The following is a 23783-nucleotide window of genomic DNA, read 5'->3' as shown; positions in this document are numbered from 1 at the left end:
TGGCTATTGTATATAGTGCTGCAGTGAACATTGGGGTGCATGTGTCTTTTTGAATTATGGTTTTCTCTGGGTATATGCCCAGTAGTGGGATTGTTGGATAATATGGTAATTCTATTTTTAGTTTTTTAAGGAACCTCTATACTGTTCTTCATAGTGGCTGTATCAATTTACATCCCCACCACCAGTGCAAGAGGGTTCCCTTTTCTCCACCACAGCCTCGTATAGTGTCCGCTCTTACATTTAGGTCTCGAATCCATTTTGAGTTTATTTTTGTATATGATGTTAGGGAGTGTTCTAATTTCATTCTTTTACATGTAGCTGTCCAGTTTTCCCAGCACCACTTAACTGAAGACCCTGTCCTTTCTCCATTGTATATCTTTGCCTCCTTTGTCATAGGTTAGTTGACCATAGGTGCGTGGGTTTATCTCCGGGCTTTCTATCTTGTTCCATTGATCTATGTTTCTGTTTTTGTGCCAGTACCATATTGTCTTGATTACTGTAGCTTTGTAGTATAGTCTGAAGTCAGGGAGTCTGATTCCTCCAGCTCCATTTTTTTCCCTCAAGACTGCTTTGGCTACTCAGGGTTTTTTGTGTCTTGATACAAATTTTAAGATGATTTGTTCTAGTTCCGTAAAAAATGCCATTGGTAATTTGATAGGGATTGCATTGAATCTGTAGATTGCTTTGGGTAGTATAGTCATTTTCACAGTATTGATTCTTCCAATCCAATAACATGGTATGTCTCTCCATTTGTTGGTACCAATTTAATTTCTTTCATCAGTGTCTTAAAGTTTTCTGCATACAGGTCTTCTGTCTCCCTAGGTAGGTTTATTCCTAGGTATTTTATTCTTTTTGTTGCAATGGTAAATGGGAGTGTTTCCTTAATTTCTCTTTCAGATTTTTCATCATTAGTGTATAGGAATGCAAGAGATTTCTGTGCATTAATTTTGTATCCTGCAACTTTACCAAATTCATTGATTAGCTCTAGTAGTTTTCTGGTGGGATTTTTAGGATTCTCTATGTATAGTATCATGTCATATGCAAACAGTGACAGTTTTACTTCTTCTTTTCCAATTTGTATTCCTTTTATTTCCTTCTCTTCTCTGATTGCCCTGACTGGGACTTCCAAAACTATGTTGAATAATAGTGGTGAGAGTGGACATCCTTGTCCTGTTCCTGATCTTAGAGGAAATGCTTTCAGTTTTTCACCATTGAGAATGATGTTTGCTGTGGGTTTGTCGTATATGGCCTTTATTATGTTGAGGTAGGTTCCCTCTCTGCCCGCTTTCTGGAGAGTTTTTATCACAAATGGGTATTGAATTTTGTCAAAAGTTTTTTCCACATCTATTGAGATGATCATATGGTTTTTATTCTGCAGTTTGTTAATATGGTGTATCACATTGATTGATTTGCATATATTGAAGAATCCTTGCATCCCTGGGATAAATCCCACTTGATCGTGATGTATGATCCTTTTAATGTGTCGTTGGATTCTCTTTGCTAGTATTTTGTTGAGGATTTTTGCATCTATATTCATCGGTGATATTGGTCTGTAATTTCCTTTTTTTGTAGTATCTTTGTCTGGTTTTGGTACCAGGGTGATGGTGGCCTCATAGAATGAGTTAGGGAGTGTTCCTTCCTCTGCAGTTTTTTTGGAAGAGTTTGAGAAGGATGGGTGTTAGATCATCTCTAAATGTTTGATAGAATTCACCTGTGAAGCCATCTGGTTCTGGACTTTTGTTTGTTGGAAGATTTTTAATCACAGTTTCAATTTCATTGCTTGTGATTGGTTTGTTCATATTTTCTATTTCTTCCTGGTTCAGTCTTGCAAGATTATACCTTTCTAAGAATTTGTTCATTTCTTCCAGGTTGTGCATTTTATTGGCATAGAGTTGCTTGTAGTAGTCTCTTAGGATGCTTTGTATTTCTGCAGTGTCTGTTGTAACTTCTCCTTTTTCATTTCTAATTTTATTGATTTGAGTCCTCTTCCTCTTTTTCTTGATGAGTCTGGCTAATGGTTTATTAATTTGGTTTATCTTCTCAAAGAACCAGCTTTTAATTTTATTGATCTTTGCTATTGTTTTCTTTGTTTCTATTTCATTTATTTCTGCTCTGATCTTTATGATTTCTTTCCTTCTGCTAACTTTGGGTTCTGTTTGTTCTTCTTTCTCTAGTTCCTTTAGGTGTAACGTTAGATTGTTTTCTTGAGATTTTTCTTGTTTCTTGAGGTAGGCTTGTATAGCTATAAACTTCCCTCTTAGGACTGCTTTTGCTGCATCCCGTAGGTTTTGGGTCATTGTGTTTTCGTTGTCATTTGTCTCTAGGTAATCTTTGATTTTCTCTTCGATTTCTTCAGTCTTCTCTTGGTTATTTAGTAACGTATTGTTTACCCTCCATGTGTTTGTGTTTTTTCCTTGTAATTCATTTCTAATCTCAGTGTTGTGGTCAGAAAAGATGCTTGACATGATTTCAATTTTCTTAAATTTACTGAGGCTTGATTTGTGACCCAGGATGTGATCTATCCTGGAGAATGTTCTGTGTGCACTTGAGAAGAAAGTGTAATTTGCTGTTTTGGGATAGAATGTCCTATAAATATCAATTAAATCTATCTGGTCTGTTGTGTCATTTAAAGCTTCTGTTTCCTTATTTATTTTCATTTTGGATGATCTGTCCGTTGATGTAAGTGAGGCGTTATAGTCCCCCACTATTATTGTTTTACTGTCAATTTCCTCTTTTAGAGCTGTTAGCAGTTGCCTTATGTATTGAGGTGCTCCTATGTTGGGTGCATATATATTTATAATTGTTATATCTTCTTCTTGGATTGATCCCTTGATCATTATGTAGTGTTGTGGCCTCTCCCGTTGCGGAGCACAGGCTCCGGACGCGCAGGCTCAGCAGCCATGGCTCACGGGCCCAGCCGCTCCGTGGCATGTGGGATCTTCCCGGACCAGGGCATGAACCCGGGTCCCCTGCATCAGCAGGCGGACTCTCAATCACTGTGCCACCAGGGAAGCCCACAGTCTTTATTTTAAAGTCTGTTTTATCTGATACGAATATAGCTACTCCAGCTTTCTTTTGATTTGCATTTGCATGGAATATCTTTTTCCATCTCCTCACTTTCAGTCTGTATGTGTCCCTAGGTCTGAAGTGGGTTTCTTGTTGACAGCATATAGATGGGTCTTGTTTTTGTGTCCATTCAGCAAGCCTGTGTCTTTTGGTTGGAGCCTTTAATCCATTCACATTTAAGGTAATTATTTATATGTATGTTCCTATGACCATTTTCTTAATTGTTTTGGCTTTGTTTTTGTAGGTCCTTTTCTTCTCTTGTGTTTCCCACTTAGAGAAGTTCCTTTAGTGTTTGTTGTAAAGCTGGTTTTGTGGTGCTGAATTCTCTTAGCTTTTGCTTCTCTGTAAAGCTTTTGATTTCTCCATCAAATCTGAATGAGATCCTTGCCAGGTAGAGTAATCTTGGTTGTAGATTCTTCTCTTTCATCACTTTAAGTGTATCATGCCACTCCCTTCTGGCTTGGCAGAGTTTCTGCTGAGAAATCAGCTCTTAACATTATGGGAGTTCCCTTGTATGTTATTTGTCGTTTTTCCGTTGCTGCTTTCAATAATTTTTCTTTGTCTTTAATTTTTGCCAATTTGATTACTGTGTGTCTTGGCGTTTTTCTCCTTGAGTTTATCCTGTGTGGGACTCACTGCGCTTCCAGGAGTTGGGTGGCTATTTCCTTTCCCATGTTAGGGAAGTTTTCGACTATAATCTCTTCAAATATTTTCTCGGGTCCTTTCTCTCTCTTCTCCTTCTGGGACCCCTGTAATGCGAATGTTGTTGCGTTTAATGTTGTCCTAGAGGTCTCTTAGGCTGTCTTCATTTCTTTTCATTCTTTTTTCTTTATTCTGTTCTGCAGCAGTTAATTCCACCATTCTGTCTTCCAGGTCACTTATCCGTTCTTCTGCCTCAGTTATTCTGCTATTGATTCCTTCTAGTGTAGTTATCATTTCATTTATTGTATTGTTCATCTCTGTTTGTTTGTTCTTTAATTCTTCTAGGTCTTTGTTAAACATTTCTTGCTTCTTCTCGATCTTTGCCTCTATTCTTTTTCTGAGGTCCTGGATCATCTTCACTATCATTATTCTGAATTCTTTTTCTGGAAGGTTGCCTATCTCCACTTCATTTAGTTTTTTTCTGTGGTTTTATCTTGTTTCTTCGTCTGGTACATAACCCTCTGCCTTTTCATGTTGTCTGTCTTTCTATGAATGTCTTTTATTCTCTTGATTGAACCAGATTTTTAGTGTCCATGAAGAATATCTAATTAAAAGATTTTCTAGCTAAAGCTGTGAATCTGTCTCCATTAATCACCATTGAATATTCCTATCAGTAGGTTCTCAGCATCAGTAGTATATACATGTTAGTAGTCATCATAGAAGCCAGCACTTGCTGTGCATTTCAGGTACTATGCTAAGTGCTTTACATGATTTATTTCATTAATGCTCTTTACATACCTCTAAAGGAGGTGGCATAATCCTCTTATAGATGAGGAAAAGAGTATAAAGGTTGAGTAATTTGCATGAAATCACACAACACAGGCTTGCTTCTTGTTACCAGTGGGGAGGAGTGAGAATTAGATAGTGAACCAGTAGTCTGGAACGAGATGACTGAGTTGAGTTAGAGGAACATGAGATTTGCAGCTTTCTAATGTAATCTTCTGTGTTCATTTAGCTAAATTAGCTGGCACCCAAGTTGGGGCATAAATTGTAGCTAAATTGGCAGACACCAAAGTTGGGGCATAGACAGAGCTGTCTTTGTAGTTCTTCCATTTGTATTTCTGAAGTGCTTTTCCATGTTCACCTAACTCTTAGTGTGTACCCAGCACGTAAGTACTAGATTCTACCTTCTTGGGGTGACCCTTGTCTTTTCCTTTTTTCAAGATATCTGTTCCCTCTTGGATTATCTGATGAAAGAAATTCATGTCAAGGGATTAAGTGATAAATAAATCAACCTTAGAAATGTTTTTCAGTGAAATTACTGTTTCTTTTGAGAGAGAGAAAGGAGTTGTCACAATCTATATCCAGAATTCTAAATGTAGAAAACCTATATTGATTTTTGACACCCATGTTAGCTCTGTAAACAATGTATATGAAATTGTGTTATTTAGGATATTGTTCAGTTGCATTAACAGACAAAGGAAGAGAAAACTACACCTGAAAGGCTTAAACCAGAGAGATTTATTTCTCTCTTAGGTAAAAGTCCAAGCTGAGAGGTGGATCAGATGGATAACCAGCTCTGTTCCACAAGGTCATTCAGATGTTTCCTTCTAATCTTATCTTTACAGTGTTCCCCATGGTATTACCCTCAGCTTTCTGGTTATTCAGGATCACCACCAGCACATCTGTGTCACAGGCCTGCAATAAGAGGGAAAGAGGATGGAGGGCAAGCAAGTTTCTTTCAAAGACATGACCCAGAAGTTGCACACATCACTCTTGCTCACATGCCATTTGTTGCACCTTAATCACATGGCTACAGCTAGCTGCAAATGAGTCTGGAAAAGGTGGTCTTTAGATGGGCAGAGATGCATTGATAACTACAGGGATCTATTGCTAAAAGGGAGAAGAGGGGAGAATGAGTGTTACCCGATTATTAGTCGTCTCCACTACAGAAGTTTATCTCTAATTTTTGCAAATCTATCCCACAACCAGTTAAAAGAGTTGGTAAGGAGTAGCCATACCAATGGACTTGGTGATTATCAGGTTAGTAGCATAATAAAATATAGTAGAAGAGAATTCAGTAATGATTTTAAGTTTATTTTCAGAAACAAAGCACAAAACTGGATGTTGGAGAATTTGATGAAATGACTTCAAATTGTGTTAAAGTTGGTGGTTTTATGAGCTAATAATTATTTATTTTGTTCTTGTATTTTAGGCCTCAACTCCATATAGCATAGATTCAGATTCTTTGGGAATGGAGTGTATTATTTCGGGAAGTGCCTCTCCAACTCTGGCAATCAACACTGTGACTAACAAAGTAATTCTATTTTTTGAACACTTTTGAAATGTCATTGAGTAATACATTTAATTTGCTTTTATAGTAATAGTAGATTTCTGTATGGTTGAGTTTAAAGATGATATAAATTTGACCAAACCATACATGGCAGTTTGAAAGCTGAATCCACAATGCTTTTAGCTTTACACAAGTTAGAGGTAAATAAATAATTCTCTGGAAAAATTGGAAGGTGCTTATTGGGAAGCTCTATATTAAATCTAAATTCTTGACACAACCAATCCCATTGAATTTTTGAGTCCAGCATTTTATTGAATCAGTTTGTTTCAAAATCATTGATTACCCCTCTAAATATGTGATTTAAAAAGAGATTGACAAATAACCAGGGTGTCAACAGAATCCAGTAAAATAAATAATTCAGACAAACTCAGAGTCCATTAGAACGGTGGTCAACCTCTTTCATGATATTCAAGTCTAGGTACATACCTAGAAGTGTAGTATGTGGTAGTCTGCTGCAGTATTTGTTTTGTTTTTGTTATTGAAGCAAGGGTCAGAACTTTGTGCTAACTCATTAGATACCTAGTAGGGTACAAATACCTCTTCTTTACAAGGTAATTTCTTAATATCATATCTCAGAACCCTAAAAAGGCTCTGGGAGGTTCATAAAATAACTCAGTTCTGTGCATCTATTTCCTCCCTTACTAGACCATGATGAGCACCTTGAAGCCATAATATTTCTCACTCTTGTACTCATACGGTCTGTCAGTCTTGCTTTTACCCTCTCCCTATCTCCCTTGCTTTCAGTTGCTCTTGTTTTTGTTTTAAATCTCTCTTCTACTTTCTTGTGCACACACATAAACCACAAACATGTATACATACTCAGTTGCACTAATATATGTAGTATCTTTGTATTGATAAAAAGTATTGAATAAGCAGATAGAAGACAGATTATAATCAGAGTTACTAATCAGAATTCCAATTTAGATAGGAAACTGGCAACTGAGGTGTAAAGTGATAATTTTTCCCAAATAGCAATACATGGATTGATTCCATCAGAATCACTTGAGGGAGGGGTAGGGCTGTTAGTGTGTACGTGTGTTTGGTGGTGGTAGTAATTCCCAGATTCCATTGCAGTCCTACCAAATCAGTTACTTTATCCTTGTGGGTAGGGCCCAGAAATCTGTACTTTCAAAAATCATCCCTAATGATACCAGCTAGACTTGAGAATTTCCAGTGAAATAGATGGGTTGGAATCAGAGGTATCCAGTACTGCTCTTTGCGATAGTCCAAGCAGGAGATACTGAGGCCTAAACATAGACAGTTGTGGCTATTAGGAAACAATTAGAAAGTAGTAACGCTGGGACTTCGTGACTAAATAAAGAAACTGGAGTTTTGGGACTTCTGCTTTCAGATATGATAGAATAGCTAGTATCGGATTAACCCTTCTCCCTATCTATATAAAATTACCACCCTGCCCACCAATAAAAAAGAAAGGCATTGGAGAAAAAGACAAGCAGGACTTAAGAAGCAGAGATCTCAGAAAAAAGGGAAGCACATTGAGATAAGCCCTACATGTTTTCCCTGGGGACATTTCCCACTTCTCAGTGCATGGCATAGAGGCTGCACAGAAAGCTACAACCTAGAGCAGTCACTGAGCTAGGGATGTAAAAATGAGAGTATGAGGCTACCAAAGAGCCGGGGCTTAAGGACCAGGATCCTGAGGAATCTCAGAAGTTACCTCAACTTTTTGCAAGCAATATCCAGTTACGGCATTTGCTAATCCCTAACCTGTGTGTGCTTCAGCTCAGACACAGGCAAATCATGTGGATTTTTCACTAGCCAGAATTCAGCAGTCTCACAGAGGTGGGCAGGGGGGACAAAAGTTGTAGTTCTTTAAAGAGGGAGCCATGGTGAATACCCCAGTTTTACAAATTGATACTTAAGAAAGATTATATTCTATAAGTAAGAGCAAATCAAAATAACACCAGTCTCAAACTGTTATTAGGGTGGTATGCTAATATTCCACTTGCCAAAAGAAAACTAAATCCTTTCTGGAAGATAACATATCCCGAGCTTTTGCACGTTTTCATAAGTAAGGTCTCACTTTCAGTCAGAATTTTCAGACATTCCAAGAAACAAGACCAAATAATTAAATGCCAAGATTGAAAGATAGTATAAACATATCCACAAGTGATCTAGATGTTGATTTTTAAATAACTATGACGAATATGTTGAAGAAAATAGATGAATTATAGAAAGTTTATCAGAATTGGAATCTGTATGGAAGAATCAAGAGAACTGAAAAATATAATAACTGAAATTAAGAATTAAATAGATGGATTTAACAGCAGATTAGACACAGCAGAGGAGAGAATCAGTGAACTGGAAGATAGGTCAATAGAAAATATGCAAGTTGAAAAACAAAAGAATGGAAAATTCAGAGAAGCTTAAGAGATAAATGGGATACAGGGAAAAGATCTAACAAACTTGTCATTAGTGTTCCAGAAGAGAAGCAAAAGGGAATAGAGAAGAAGCAATATTTTAATTTTCTAAGACTGATGAAAGATAGTACAGATTCAAGAAGTTCTGAAAACCCCAAGAAGGACTAATTAAAAGAAAACCTTATCAGGCAAATAAAAGTCAAACTGCTAAAAAACAAGGATTTTTTTAAAATCTTAAAATCAGAGGAAAATAATAGGCAACTTCAAAGGAACACACTGAATTCTGAATAGAAATGATAAAAGTCAGATAACACCAGAATGAAATTTTTGTAGTGCTGACAGGAAATAACTGCCAATCCAGAATTCTAAAATTAGAATTTCTGTGAAAAATGAAGGTTAAGTAAATAGGCTTTTACAGAAACAAAATGTGAGAGAATAACAGTATTAAAAAATTAAAGGAGGTTAATTTTTCAGATAGAAGGAAAATTATCCTGTGCAGAAAAGAATGAAGAACACCAAAAGAGTATGCATGTCAGTAAATAAAAATATGTATCGAGTGATTAAATCAATAGCAGTGCTGTTATAGAACACAATGCTTTGGAGTCTAAAATACTTGTAGAGGTTAAAGTACATGACAATACTAGAGTAAAGCATTAGGAAGTATATTGCAGTTAATGTCTTTGCATTGTATGGGAAGTGGTAAAAGTACTAAGTCAAGGGCATGTGGTAAAATCCAGGGCAGTGATTCTTAACACTTCAGCATATATCAGAATAACTAGGAGGGCTTGTTAAAACCCAGATTACTGGGCCCTACCCTGAGAGTTTCTGATTCTCTAGGTCTAAGTTGGGGTCTGAAAAATTGCATTTCTGACACGTTCTCAGATACTGGTCACATACTAGTCCAGGTTCCTTACCTTATGAACCACTGCTCTAGGTTACTACAAGAATAAAAAGAATATTACCAAGTAAGGAAAAATAATAAATCCTTGGTTAATCCAAAAGTAGGCAAGAAAGGGCTTCCCTGGTGGCACAATGGTTGAGGGTCTGCCTGCCGATGCAGGGGACACGGGTTTGTGCCCGGGTCTGGGAAGATCCCACATGCAGTGGAGCGGCTGGGCCCGTGAGCCATGGCTGCTGAGCCTGCGCGTCCGGAGCCTGTGCTCCGCAACAGGAGAGGCCACAGCAGTGAGAGGCCTGCATACCCCAAAAAAAAAAAAAAAAAAGAAAGAAGAAAGTAAATTAATGAGCTGTGGGGACAGCTTCAGGTAACTTGTAATATGTGTAATTGAAGTTCTTGATGTAAATCAGGATCTATACAGAGCAATTAAGTACACCAGAAATGGTAACTATGTGGGTAAATATAAAGCTTTTTTTAAAAAAATGTAAATCTCTTTAAAAGATAACTGTAAAGCAAAAATTACAAAAATGCATTGTGGGTTTATAACACATAGAAGTAAAATATATGACAGTAGTGTTGGGGCAAGGAGAGGAGAAATGAAAGTTATGAAAAGAGAAAATGTTTAAAATTTGGGAAGGCAAAAGTAAAGCTATCGTTCACAGAAGACATCATTATTCATATGGAAAATTAAAAAGAATCTACAGACAAACTCTTGGAATTAATAAGTGAATTTACCAAGGTGTCAATATTAGATCAGTGTTGGATTTTAGAAGTCAGTTATTTTTCTGTGTATTAGTCATGGACAGTTAGAAAATACAATTTAAAAGATAATACTTACATTAGCATTCAAAAACATCAAATACAGAGACACCTCATTTTATTGTGCTTCGCTGTATTGCACTCCCCAGATATTGGGCTTTTTACAAATTGAAGGTTTGTGGCAACCTGTGTTGTCAGCTGATGGTTAGCATTCTTAACCAATAAAGTATTTTTAAATTAAGGTATATACATTGTTTCTGTAGACATGATGCTATTGCACCTTAATAGACAACAGTACATTGTAAACGTAACTTTTATATGCACTGGGAGACCAGAAAATTCGTGTGACTTGCTTTATTTCAATACTTGCTTTATTGCAGTGGTCTGGAACCAAACCCGCAATATCTCTGAGGTAGCTAGGTTTAAGTGAAAGATGAACTCTGCACAGAAAACTATAAAAAATTACTGAGAGAGAACAAAGGGTGTATAAATAACTAGGTATATAATTTTCATAGAGAAGATTATTGTAAAGAAGTCAGTTTTTCCTGAGTTTATCTACAGATATAATATCCCAATCAAAATTCCACAGTGCTTTTTTTAGGGGAAGGCAGATAGTAGGAAATGACCAGCTGATTTTGAAAGATAAATGAGACTCCAAATGGTAAACAGTAGTTGTTGAAGAAAAAGATAAAAGCTAGAGGATTTATACTTCCAAATATCGAGTAAGCCTACAATAATTGAAAGTGTAATATTGGCCTAAGAATAGACACATAGAATTATGGAACAGAGTTCAGTGATGTCTTTCAACAAATGGTGCTGAATCAATAGAAAAATGAGATTTTTTTCATGCACAGAAATCAGTTTCATACCCCAATAGAGATGTTAAAAAAATCAATTTCAGATGGATTTGAGACCTTAATATAAATGATAAAGTTCTCAGATGGATGAAAAAGAATAAAATATGTTTTAAAAAGTGGAATGAAGGAAGTAATAAAAGATTAAGAGCCGATGCTAACGCAACACACAACAAAGCTTTATGTAATCCTTTAGCTAAATTTACTGCAAAAGGACAGAGAAGGATATATATATATGTTGTATGATACGTTGTATGAAACCAGTCATTAATGCTAGAAGTCTGTGTGGTGGTTACCTGTAACAGGAGATATGCGGATGGATAATGACTGGCTGGTGAATGATGATTGGGAGAGTTCATGAGTGGGCCTTCTGGTGTGCATGTATGTTCTGTATCAGTGGTTCTGTGATCTGTGGACACTTGAGTAACCAATACCCTTTTGGGGATTCCATGATAATACTAAAATGCTATTTGCCTTTTCCTTTATTTTTGTGTTTTCACAGATGCAGCAAAAGCAATAATATGTAAACATTAGCACAAGTCAAGGCAGTGACACCTGACTGTACTAGTAGCCATTGTATTCTTCACAACCACACACCCTTCAGGTTAAAAAAAACAAATACTAGTTAAGAATATCCTTGGTGATGCAGGAAAAATAATTGTATTAAATTGTGACCTTTGAGTAAACGTTTTTAAGAATCTGTGTGGTGAAATGGGAAGTACGCATAAAACGCTTAAACTGTGTATACCGAGGTACAGTGGTTGCTTCAAGGAAGAGCATTTGTGTTGAACTAGCCACTTTGTTCATGGAGCATTGATTTTAATTGAAAGAACAACTGACACTATTATTCAGTTTTGGGTATTTGGCAGATATTTTCTTGAAAATGAATAAAGTAAGCCTCTCACTTAAAGGAAAACAATTGACAGTATCTCTTGCCAATGGTAAAATTTGAGCTTCTAAGCAAAACATACAGGTTCGGAAAACTTGTATCCACCACAGTGAGTCTGATAGCTTCACAGTCTTTACACACTTTTCCAATGAGATTATTGGTAATGTTAACAGGTGTGATGTTTTGATGTTGTGTAATGAAATATGTCAATATTTGGAAGATCTGCATAACTTAGTGAATGATATTTTCCAAATGACCAATGCATAATGTTATAAAATCATGCGTGGGTAAATGATCCATTCAAAGTCCGAGGTGGAAAGTGGATTATAATGTAAAAGAGTATGAAAATTTTATTCATATGGTTTCAGATTTTACATTGCAACTAATCTTTAAAAAATTGTCACTTGTCATGTTTTCGTGTAGTATCAAAAAAGACTATCCACAATTATCTGAAAAGTCTGTTAAAATATGCTTCCCTTTTCCAAACACACACACACACATATATATGTATATATGATGCTGGGTTTTCTTTCTGTACTTCCACCTAAACAACGTATTGCAACAGATGGAATGCAGAAGCAGATATGAGAATCTAGCTGTTTCCTGTTAGGGCAGGCTTTGAAATTTACAAATTTACAACTTTCAAATTTACTTCTAACTTTACTTATTGAGAGAAAATTTTTTTTTGTTAACATATAGTTGAGTTTGTAATAGTTATTTTTAAGTTAGTATTTAAAAATTTTTAAATTTCTGATATGCCAGTTATTGATAAATATATCAAACAAAAGCTTCTTGACTCCTTAATATTTAAGACTGCAAAAGGGTTCTAAGATCAAAGTTTGAGAGTTGCTATTGATTACATGATTCCATGAGTATGCCCATTTTATAATTAATAAACTATAACAACTCATGTATTTTCCTCTCCATAATATGTTACATTTTAATAAAAATCTTATCCTCCTTGCTATGAGAATTTGTCCAAGGTGGTGGGAAGTATTTCTGACTTGACTGATAGGTAACTAAGCATGCACAGGAGAGAATGAGCAGCCAACGGAATGACCATGGGATGCTTGTAATTTGCTGATATTGTATTGCTTAAGAGCCCATAAGGTTGATTTTTTTAAAAATGAAATTTACACTGGAAATATTGACCAGAAAAATCTTTGCCATAGTTTTATTTTCTCTCATTTTTCCTTATACTCTTTTCCCTTATTAGTTCCTAGACACATAATTGTTCCTAGCTGATGTGAATGTGAGACAGTTTGGTTTTGCCTTAAGTATTGAGGCATATATGCCTAGTTTTCCAGGTTTTGGCCTCTTTTGGCAAATGAGCATTGAGCATGACCCCATTTTCAGCACGGACAGAAGGGTGGTAATAGCTCAATTGGTCATTAAATTCAGCAAGTATTTTTTATGTGTATACTGAGTAGAAAACATTATGCTGCTTATGATTATTTATTGGGGAACTCAAGTTGCTAACAGTCTAGTAGTGGATAAAAATTTGATAAAAATTAGTTACACCGTAAAATCAAAAGTATTAATTTTTCCCATGAAAGTAGGAGCATAGAAAGGAGAATTGGTAGTAGCATCTGAATGGAACTTTAAAGGATATTTAGACTAGTTTTCTGTTTTAAAAATATCTTTTTTGTTGTTGTTTCTAATTAAAAATGATAATGCACATTATAAACATACTCAAGCATTGTAAAAATATACACTATGAGTGACAGAAGTCTTTAGGAATACCCAGCCCCCGCCAGTTAACCATTGTTAACAGTTTGATACATAGTTCTTTCATGTCTCATGCATATGTTAGCATATTATTGTTATTTTTAAAATCAGATCACATATTTATGATTCTGCAATTGTGTTGGACAGTTTACAGTTTTCAATGTTATAAACACTATGATGCCTAAATTCTATTTTTTGTGTTCTTTTTTTTTGATGCCTAAGATTTTGAAAGAAGAAAACTGATTTTGCTTAAAGCTTGAGTAAAAATAAGTTTATGCATTATAGAAATATTTAACAGTAAAAATCTGTTATAATCCCCTCTTATTAAATGTCGATGAACTAATTATACCTTTTAGAAAATTGAATTTATGTACCTCTGGATGGGGTATATCCTTTAATTTGAAAGTAAATTATCAATATTTCATGGTGAACATGGAGTGAGCGATGTAGAGCATGGATTTGGGGTAGGTAAACACCAAAGGAAAGACCAATAACATTTTGTTTTCCTTCCATTTACCAGGTTAGTTGTATTCTTGTAGAGTTGCTTAAAAAGTACTTTTTATAGTAGGAACTACTTATTCAAATGTTGCTGTTCTTTTCGTTGTAGGTAACATTGTACAACACTGATCAGGATGGTAGTGATAGCCCACGCAGTAGCCTTAACAACAGTCTCTCAGATCAGAGTTTGGCATCTGTTAATTTGAACAGTGTTGGAAGTGTGCATAGTTACACACCGGTAAGTCTTGGTGAAGTTAACTCCTTTGTTGAGTACTCATTTAGAACTTAAAGTGTAACCAAACGTAATTGAAATACAAAGAAAAAGTGAAGATGTATATTTCTCACTGATCAAATTGATCATTAGCTTAGATAAGTAGAGCAGATTTCTATTATATTTTAGCAAGTTAGATACAAATATATTGTTGTACTATGTTATATATTTTGGTCTACTTCATCTGTTCTCTGTCCAAGTGAAACACAATTGGAATAGGAAAAGAATTTTTACTTTAGTCTTCTAAAGCTGTGTTTAATGATATTTTACAGTCCTTGGTAAAAGAGCTTAGAGGATATGTATATCACCTAGTTTCCCAGAAGCAGATCTAAGAAGGGGATTCTACAAACCCCAAAGCTTAGGATGACCTGGTACTCAGTTGTTAACCAGTCTTGTATTTTCAGTTTGGGTCTGGAAAACAAAGCTATGCCATAAAGGGACCTGTGTGAGTATTTTTGCTCCTGTGCTGACCCTTCCTTTATCTGATACTTCTTTTCAAATCACCTTGCACCTCTCCTCCTGGGTAGACAGAACAGAGCCCGAGAGAGCCATATACCACACTGTTCATGGTATAAATTTGATCTCATCACACCTCTCCCTGTTCCAAGATGAATAATAGGTAAAAACTTTACACAGAGAAAAGATATAAGGGGGATGGGAGACCTGAAATAAGAAAATAACACGAGGGAAACAGAAATTCAGAGAGCAGTTTTAAAACTCACCTTGAACGTAGGAGAAAGAAGACAACGCAAAACTGTTAACAGTGCTCTGGGGGGAAAATTTTAAAATATTTTTCGAGAATGCAGAAGAAACAGATAAAGGAATACCAATTATGTAAAAGAATACGATAGATATGGAGAATTGCGAATTATAGGTGTCCCCAAATAGTTGGTACAGAAGCAATTTTCAGAAGAAATAGAGAACAAAAGGGTTACTGAGTTCTAAGAAAAGTTAATGGGAAAAAAACTATATCTAGACACATCATGACAAATTTTTAAATTTCAGAAGTAATCGTAGATACTCTAGCAGAAGAAATAAGGTACATTCAGAGAAACACAAATCATACCTCTCTTCCATAATACTAAATGCCAGAAAATGATGGAACACTTTATAAAGAGTGTCAAGGGAATAGATTTGGAATTATAAGTATTATGCCCACCAAATTTTCATTCAGTTGTGAAGTCAAGAAAAAGACATTAATTCTTTGATACACAGAGTTTAGAAAGCATCCTACCCTTGTTTTCATGCACCCTTCCTGAAAAAAATTACATATTTAGCTGATCAGGTGGTGAATTAAAATACTCAGTAATGATGAAGTCATGTGCCAGTGGTGGAGCCATTCCCCTACACAAAACTCATATTTTTCCATGTCATTGTAGACTCCTTGTGAGCATCATTTTGAAAGGCTGCATAAATCTATAGCCAGTGTTCATATCTTAATTTTTTCAAAACACTAAACCAAATGGTAGTTTGTTACTGCTTGATATATGATCTTTAAGATATATTGCTGATCATGTTTTATTTTATTTCTAGTTGTGCTGTCTTCAGAGATAATTCTTATTTTTTAGGTGTTCATGGTGCTCTTTTTCCTTGCATAGCTCGAGGCCCTGATCTATTCTTTTTTTCTCAGAATCTCCTTTGTCTTTTACCCTTCATTTCTTACTTTCCTTAAGTTTCATTTAAAAAAGAAAAATTTACCTACAGTGAAGAGTTAGGTGTGTTGAAGTTCCTTGCTGCTTTGGGCAGTGCCATACAACCTGACTGACAGTATTTGAGTTTAAATACTTAAAGATTAATTGAATGAATGAATGAGAAATGTTAGTAGTTTCAGAGTATAGTGAGTTTGAGATGAAATTGCTTCTGTGGAAATCAAGATGGAGACTCCACAGAAACTGGAAGGGTTCCAGGCTTAGCTTATCACTTATTATGACCTTGGGAAGGTCCTTTAACTTTGAATTTTTCCCCCCTACTGTGAAATGTGGAGGTTGGATTAGATTTCTGAGATTCTTCAAGACCTAAGTTAACAATTTGTGGTCTGTCCTTTTATGTATACCCAACTTAACAGACGATAGGAAAGCCAAAGACAGGGAAGTTAATTCCTTTGAATTCTAATAACTGTTCTGATATTTTCAGTTTTATATCATATGTAATAAACCAATTCTGATATAGAGCTACTAAATTGGTAGTTTTTTTCTTCAATGTTAGGTGACAAATCATCCAGAACCAGTCTCTCAGTCATTAACTCCTCAACAGCAGCCACAGTACAACCTTTCAGACCGAGACAAACAACTACTTTTCTCAGAATATAATTTTGAAGATCTCAGTGCCTCATTTCGGAGCCTTTATAAGTCAGTTTTTGAGCAGTCACTTAGTCAACAAGGTGAGTTTTTTAATACCTCTTATTGTAATTTTTTATTGAAATTTTTTAAAGAATTATTTTCACATCGCAGCTGTTATAGTTCCTTAATCTTAGAACATTACCATCATGATAAGGACTGAAGGTTCTTTGTGCCTTTACTATATAGTCTGTATATATTTTTATCATAGCACAAGAATGGCAGATAAATCTATCTCTTCATGCATGCCTACTTCGTTTGATTACTAGTGGTGTCCTGAAGCATTGTGTTAAAGGATTCTGACACTGCATTTATGCCATGTGGGAAAGACTGCCATGATTAATTGCTGATGTCTAGCATGTGAAGTGTTTGAGTGGTAAATGTTGCACCACAAGAATAGATGTGCCTTGCTTTTCCGTTCTGACTGCTGTTAGCAAAGAGATAACTTTTGGAATATGGTAGCACCAAATTTGCAGTTTCATGTACGGCACTTATAAGTGAACACATTAGTTAGTGGTCATTATTTTGTACAACATACTTAAGTCAGATTTAACACTAGAAGTGATACTGGTTGAGATGTACTGTTATCTCAACCAAATGCTAGATTGTTGCTATTATGTATTACTGTCCTATTAGCTGCTGGTTTAATTTTAATCAGAGTCATTTAATAGGATCAAGGTGTCTCATTGTTCCACCATAGAACGAACACTAGTCAGAAATTGTTGGGAACTCAAACAATGAAGCATTGCTTTGTTTGGCAGATTGACTACTTATACCCCAACTCAGAGGGTTTACCTCAAGGCAGTAGACAAAATAGACAAAAATCCCTGCCTTTAAAGAGTTTACATTTTAATACACATCATTGTCAGATATTATGAAAGTTAATGTTATATGTAAGTGTTATATATATTGATGAATATCAGTAGTTTGTTTAGGAAGTTGGTTTTCTGGTTAAAGTGTTGTGTATTTTCTCAAATTTTATATTAAATTTTCTATAAAAGTACAAAAAAAAACAACTAAGACTTTGCTAAGCAGATCCAGCTTTGCTGATCATAGTAGAAAAATAGGCTTTGAAATAACAATGGCGACAATTTCTGAAACCCATAATGCTATTTCATTACACTAATAAAAAAAGAAAAGAATATTGATAGTAATTCTGGGTTCTAGTCCAGGTTCTACCATCAAGTCAACTGAGTTAACTTCACCTCTTTAGACCTAAGCATTCCCATTGTACAGTGAAGAAGATTAGACTAGATCAGTGCTTTCCAAATTGTTCTCTTTGGAGCTGTTGGGTTTTCTGGAGGTTTCAGAGAGAAGGGTGCAGATGAAGAGGGAGACCTAACAGGTTCCTTTTCATGGCTTCCCAGAAAACAACTTTACATTTATTAGTTTTACATACTGGGCTTCTGAAAGATGTTTTGTTTTATTTTAACAAGAATTTGGGATTAAAAATGTTGGTAGAGGGCTTCCCTGGTGGCGCAGTGGTTGAGAGTCCGCCTGCCGGTATGGGGATGCGGGTTCGTGCCCCGGTCCGGGAAGATCCCACATGCCGCGGAGCGGCTGGGCCCGTGAGCCATGGCTACTGAGCCTGCGCGTCCGGAGCCTGTGCTCCGCAACGGGAGAGGCCACAACAGTGAGAGGCCCACGTACCGAAAAAAAAATGTTGGTAGAGATTATATCTGGGTGCCCTCTTAAAATGTTAGGACTTTATTGGAAATAGATAATGAAATAACTGCTTTCTTTCATCTTATTGTAGTAACCCTATAGATTCCCTGTAAATGACATTTTTCCCAGGGTTAAGGCAAGCACTTTTACTAACACTTCTACCTGTAAAACCTTAATTTATTATGTTTTGAGATTATCTTATAATGTACTCTGATATAATTTTACTCCTAATAACAAGTATGAGAATACTTTTATTTTTGTTTGAAATTTTTGATTCTTTTATTGACTGACAGTATGGTATGGGACTTTATTTTCATTTCATTCAAGTAAAGCTTTTTTGTGTTTGGTTCAGCAAAACATTATATGTTATCTTCTGGGATATGAAAATAGTGTAGTTATATAGAACCACATGTCGCAATAAGGTTTGTTAAAGTGAGTGTCTACCTGCAAACCAAACATACATTATTTTTAACATTAAGCACTTCTGGCCTAATCATCATTATCATCATAGTGGCTGATATTTACTGAGCTAAGCCTACAGCCTGCACTTGTGCCACGGCATGTAATCCTCACAACAGCTCTACGAAGCAGGGACTATTATCATACCCATTTATAATCGAGGTAATTGTGGCTTGGAGAGGTTAATAATTCTCCAGAGTTACCAAGTGTGTGAATTATAGTGCAGAGATTTTAATTCCTCTTTTCTGGTGTTAAGAAATATGTAATCTTAACCCCTAAACTGTGTCTGTCTCAAGAATGTTCCATAAGAGCAGTGGAGATGGCTGTTTTGTTTTGCTTATTCTTAAGGATTCTAGTCATCTTGGACTTAAAGTTTTTGGAGTAGTCAGAGAAAGAGATCAGAAATAACTGGGCTTTATTTCTACCCTCCTCTTTTGTCAAAGGTCTTCAGACCAATAGAGAACCATCCTGCATGTGACCCAACACCTCTCCCACTTCTCCCTTAACATGTTACTCATCTTTCAAGACTCAACCCAGATATTGCCTTTTCAAGGAAGGCTTCTCTGTATTCAGAGCCCCTTCCTAGGTAAAATGGGGAAGAAGCAGAGTTCCTGTATACCCTCTGTATACTTTTGCCTTAGTACTTACAGTGTTGGACGTAATCTCCTCAAGTGTCTGTCTCTTCCACTGGACCACGAGCTACTTGAGGGCAGAGAATGATGTTTTTTCTTGGTAGCCCCAGAGCCCAGGGTATGGTGGATACTCTATCAGTACTTGTTAAACTGAACCAAAATCGCTTCCTAACAGCATATACCTTTGCTCTGTAAATAATTTTGCAAATGTTTGTCATAAGGTATAACTGAAATCTGACCATCAGTGATCTTGCTTTGTCTCTTTTCAGGTTTGATGAACATCCCTTCTGAATCTTCCCAGCAGTCCCACACTTCTTGTTCCTATCAGCACTCTCCCGGCAGTACAGTGAGCTCTCACCCACACAGCAACCAAAGCAGCCTGACCAACAATCATGGCAGTGGCCTCAACACCACAGGCAGTAATTCGGTCGCACAGGTCTCACTGTCCCACCCTCAGATGCACACACAGCCGTCTCCACATCCATCCCATCGACCGCATGGTTTACCACAGCATCCACAGCGTCCCCAGCACCCAGCACCACACCCGCAGCAACATAGCCAGCTCCAGTCACCTCACCCCCAGCATCCCTCTCCACACCAGCACGTACAGCACCATCCGAACCATCAGCACCAGACGTTAACACATCAGGCACCCCCTCCCCCACAACAGGTATCCTGTAATTCTGGTAAGTTTTTGTCTTCTGATGTGTGTTTGGCTGTGTATTTGGATCTGTTATCTGGGGCTTATATATATTTTCAACCAGTACTTTTCTTATCCATCTTCTTTTGTGTTTCCTTGCCATAGTCCTAGAGTTGTTAAGTCCTTCAGTCTATAGATTCACCTTTTTTTTTCTGTACGCGTGCCTCTCACTGTTGTGGCCTCTCCCGTTGCGGAGCACAGGCTCCGGACGCGCAGGCTCAGCGGCCATGGCTCACGGACCCAGCCGCTCCGCGGCATGTGGGATCTTCCCGGACCGGGGCACGAACCCGCGTCCCCTGCATCGGCAGGCGGGCTCTCAACCACTGTGCCACCAGGGAAGCCCCTGGATATTGTCTTGATTACAATTTATGTGGTAACATAGGCAAACTCAGCAACCCCTGCAGGTTTTGGTTTTAACTCTTTTGTCCTGGAAAACAAGTTTTTGTGAGCCTTTGAAAGGAGAGTGGAATGCACAGTCTGTCTGCAATCTATTGTGATTTAGTGTGGTATAGAAGAAAAAGTATAGATTTATGTCTGAAAGACCTGTATTCGAATCCTCATTGTGGCTTTTTATGACCTTTGGTGCATTAACTCTTTTGGTCTTACTGTTTTGTTAGCTGTAGAACAACACTGGTATACAGTGTTGTCATGAGGATCATATTGAGGATACAAAATATGAAATGCCCAGTCTAGTACCTTGCATTTACGTATTCAGTGAATGTTCCCACTTTTTCTTTCTTTGCATGTTCCTGCCAAGTATTTCGTTTAGAATGATAGATTCATACCCTGATTTTAAAAGAAAAAAAAATGTCTGTTGCTCTTAAGATAGGTCTTGATTGTTTCTGGTGAGATGCTTAACTGACATTGCTCATAGACCAGGCAGTCTCTGCACTGCAGAACTCCAGAGGGTACCACAGACATAGACTACAAGTTGAATGGGGCCTCTTGGAATGGTGCAGAGTACAGCTGGGTTCAAGTCTTGGATTCATCATAGTGGCCTTGCTAAGTCATGCCTCCTCTCTAGGTTCAATTTCTTTTGTTTGTAAAATGCAGGGAAATAATACCTTTCCTGCCTGTCTCACAGAGCAGATTGCCCCAATGCATGATATAATGGGTTTGAATCCATTTGTAAAACTGAATTGGGATCGGCCAATATCAGGAGTAAGGCCAGCTCAAACTTTCGCTATCCAAGATTTATAAGATTGCCAATATTATTTTTATAGGTGTTTCAAATGATTGGTATGCAACACTTGATATGCTAAAAGAAAGCTGTCGAATCGCCAGCAGTGTTAATTGGTCAGATGTAGACCTTTCACAGTTCCAAGGTGAGTATTGGTTCCTTCTGACTTATAACCAAATACACATATCATGTGTTCTTGAATAGATTTTAAGTCTCTTTTTAGTGGAAATAAGTATCTCCTTATATAGTGTTTCTTTTGCAGTTGGTAGTATGCTTAAAAACAACACTTGGCAAAATTCGTAATGAAGCCTTTCAGCCAGTTGATGTAGTGGAGGTTCACAGCCAAGAGTTCTGAAGGAAATTTGGCCACATTTAAAAGAATTAGATTTTGAATAATTTTTAAAATGTCATTCTTCATTGCATGGGCAGAAGATTACCGGTGGAAATTTTGAGGGCTGGAAAAAAGAAGTGCTGTTTTCTTTGCAGTGTTTGCAGAACCATGCTAACTGTATTTCTAATGCTTTCCTCATAGGTTTGATGGAGAGTATGAGACAGGCAGATCTCAAGAACTGGTCTTTAGATCAGGTTCAATTTGCTGATCTCTGTTCTTCTCTTAATCAGTTCTTTACACAAACTGGCCTTATCCACTCACAGAGTAATGTTCAGCAGAATGTCTGTCATGGTGCCATGCATCCAACAAAACCTTCCCAACACATTGGAACAGGTATGGATTTAATTATCTTCTTGATTTTCTCTTTTTCTCATTCATATGAAATTCAATAACTGTCTGGGGCAACTTGATATGTTGTTAATGATAGCAGTGATCCATTTATATCTTTTTATTTCTAAGAAATGAATGAAATCAAGTAATTTATTTAAGATATATCTTAGAAAAATTGAGATAAAAGAGACTGTATGTTTTTCTCTCATTTACATGATTATTGTTTATAATTGACTTCCCTTTGTGAACTTTAACCTTTCAAGTTACCAAACAAGAATTAAATGTCTTAAAGATGTACATTTTAATTTTAATAAGAACATAGTTATGAGGTGTTACCAATTTAAATTTGTATAGACTTGCAATGAAAATCAACATATCTTTATATATCTTCGAAGAATGTTAAAAAAAATTAAAGTTCAGAGTGTGTATGAAGAGTATACGTAACGGTAGTCTCATTTATGTTTTACTCTGAACTCAAAATTTGTGCTTTGTATTTTTTCATCTCACTTTCTTCCTTTATTTTTTACCCTTGTAGCCATCTCGTTTACTCTGATTGCAGAGCCTGCAGTTTTCTCAAGTTTACATTCTGTGTTTAATATCCAAGTTCTTTCTCTCATTTTAATTTCTTGATGCCTTTATCTCCAAGTTGACTTCTTTTCTGTACATTGTCTTGTTTTTAGAGTTGATGCTAAAAAGCTCTCTTTTCTATCCTGAGTGGCTTCCTTCAGTCATTATCCTAAATTATTTCACATACTTGGTTTTTCTAAGTTCTCAAGATCCCTAGTCCTTTTTGTGAAATCTTCATTTGTGTCTTTTGATACAAAAGAAACCTTCCATCTTTGCTTCTTCCACTTGAATAGCTTACCTAACTTGAAAATCTCAGTGGTTGTGTGATTTTGGTGACTTATTCATTTCATAAATCATATTCATAGAAGAGCCTCATTCAATGCCTGGCATATATAGGAGGTACTTAGTATTAACTGAATTTATTGAATGCCCTCTATGTGCCAGATACTAAGCCAGTAAACTTTTTTTTTTTAATAACTCTTTAGCTTCTCTCTCTTGCTTTTGTCACTTCTTTTTTGGTTCCTGTTAAAATAAATTTCAAAAGCTTTATTTTTATTGTGGTAAAATACACATAAAATTCACTGTCCCAATCATCCTTAAGTGTGCAGTTCAGTGGTATTTAAATACATTCATAATGTCATAACGTTGTGCAATTATCAACACCATCCATCTCCGTAACTCTTTTCATTTTTGTAAAGCAGATACTCTATACTTACTCAACAAGACCTCTCCACCCATTTCAACCCTTCACCAGCCCGTGGCAACCAACATTCTACCTTTTGTGTCTTGAGTTTTAACTATTCTAAGTACCTCGTATAAGTGGAATCATACAATGTTTGTCTTTTTGTGGCTGTCACTTAGCATAATGTCTTCAGGGTTCATCCATATTGTAGCATATGTTAGAATTTTCTTCATTTTTAAGGCTGAATGTATGTATACGGCTATTTTTAAGGCTATTGTATATATAATACATACCACATTTTGCTTATCCATTCATCTGTTAATGAACACTTGGGTTGCTGCCATGTTTTAGCTATTGTGAATAATGTTGCTGTGAGCATGAGTGTACAGATATTTTCAAGACCCTGCTTTCAATTATTTTGGTATATACTCAAGTGGAATTGCTAGATCCTATGATAATTCTATGTTTCATTTTTTGAGGAACCATCATACTGTTTTTCGCA

General features: G+C 36.3%; 1 protein-coding gene across 3 annotated transcripts in view; it reads left to right on the top strand.

Moving 5' to 3' along the window:
• The window catches only part of FOXJ3 (forkhead box J3), a 131927-nt gene that overhangs the window by 94454 nt on the left and 13690 nt on the right, over window positions 1-23783 (top strand). For 2 of the 3 annotated variants that reach the window (XM_024744733.1, XM_024744734.1), the window contains 6 exons: window positions 5924-6025; window positions 14178-14306; window positions 16545-16719; window positions 19701-20117; window positions 21355-21456; window positions 21844-22035. In XM_024744733.1, coding sequence (XP_024600501.1) covers window positions 5924-6025; window positions 14178-14306; window positions 16545-16719; window positions 19701-20117; window positions 21355-21456; window positions 21844-22035 — 1117 coding nt within the window. The remainder of the gene's footprint in view (window positions 1-5923; window positions 6026-14177; window positions 14307-16544; window positions 16720-19700; window positions 20118-21354; window positions 21457-21843; window positions 22036-23783) is intronic. The other variant, XM_024744735.1, reaches the window with a different exon arrangement.

The sequence above is a fragment of the Neophocaena asiaeorientalis genome, unplaced genomic scaffold, assembly GCF_003031525.2.
Source record: "Neophocaena asiaeorientalis asiaeorientalis breed wild unplaced genomic scaffold, Neophocaena_asiaeorientalis_V1.1 scaffold478, whole genome shotgun sequence".
Classification (NCBI taxonomy): domain Eukaryota; kingdom Metazoa; phylum Chordata; class Mammalia; order Artiodactyla; family Phocoenidae; genus Neophocaena; species Neophocaena asiaeorientalis.
This window is presented reverse-complemented; position numbering and strand designations above follow the sequence as displayed.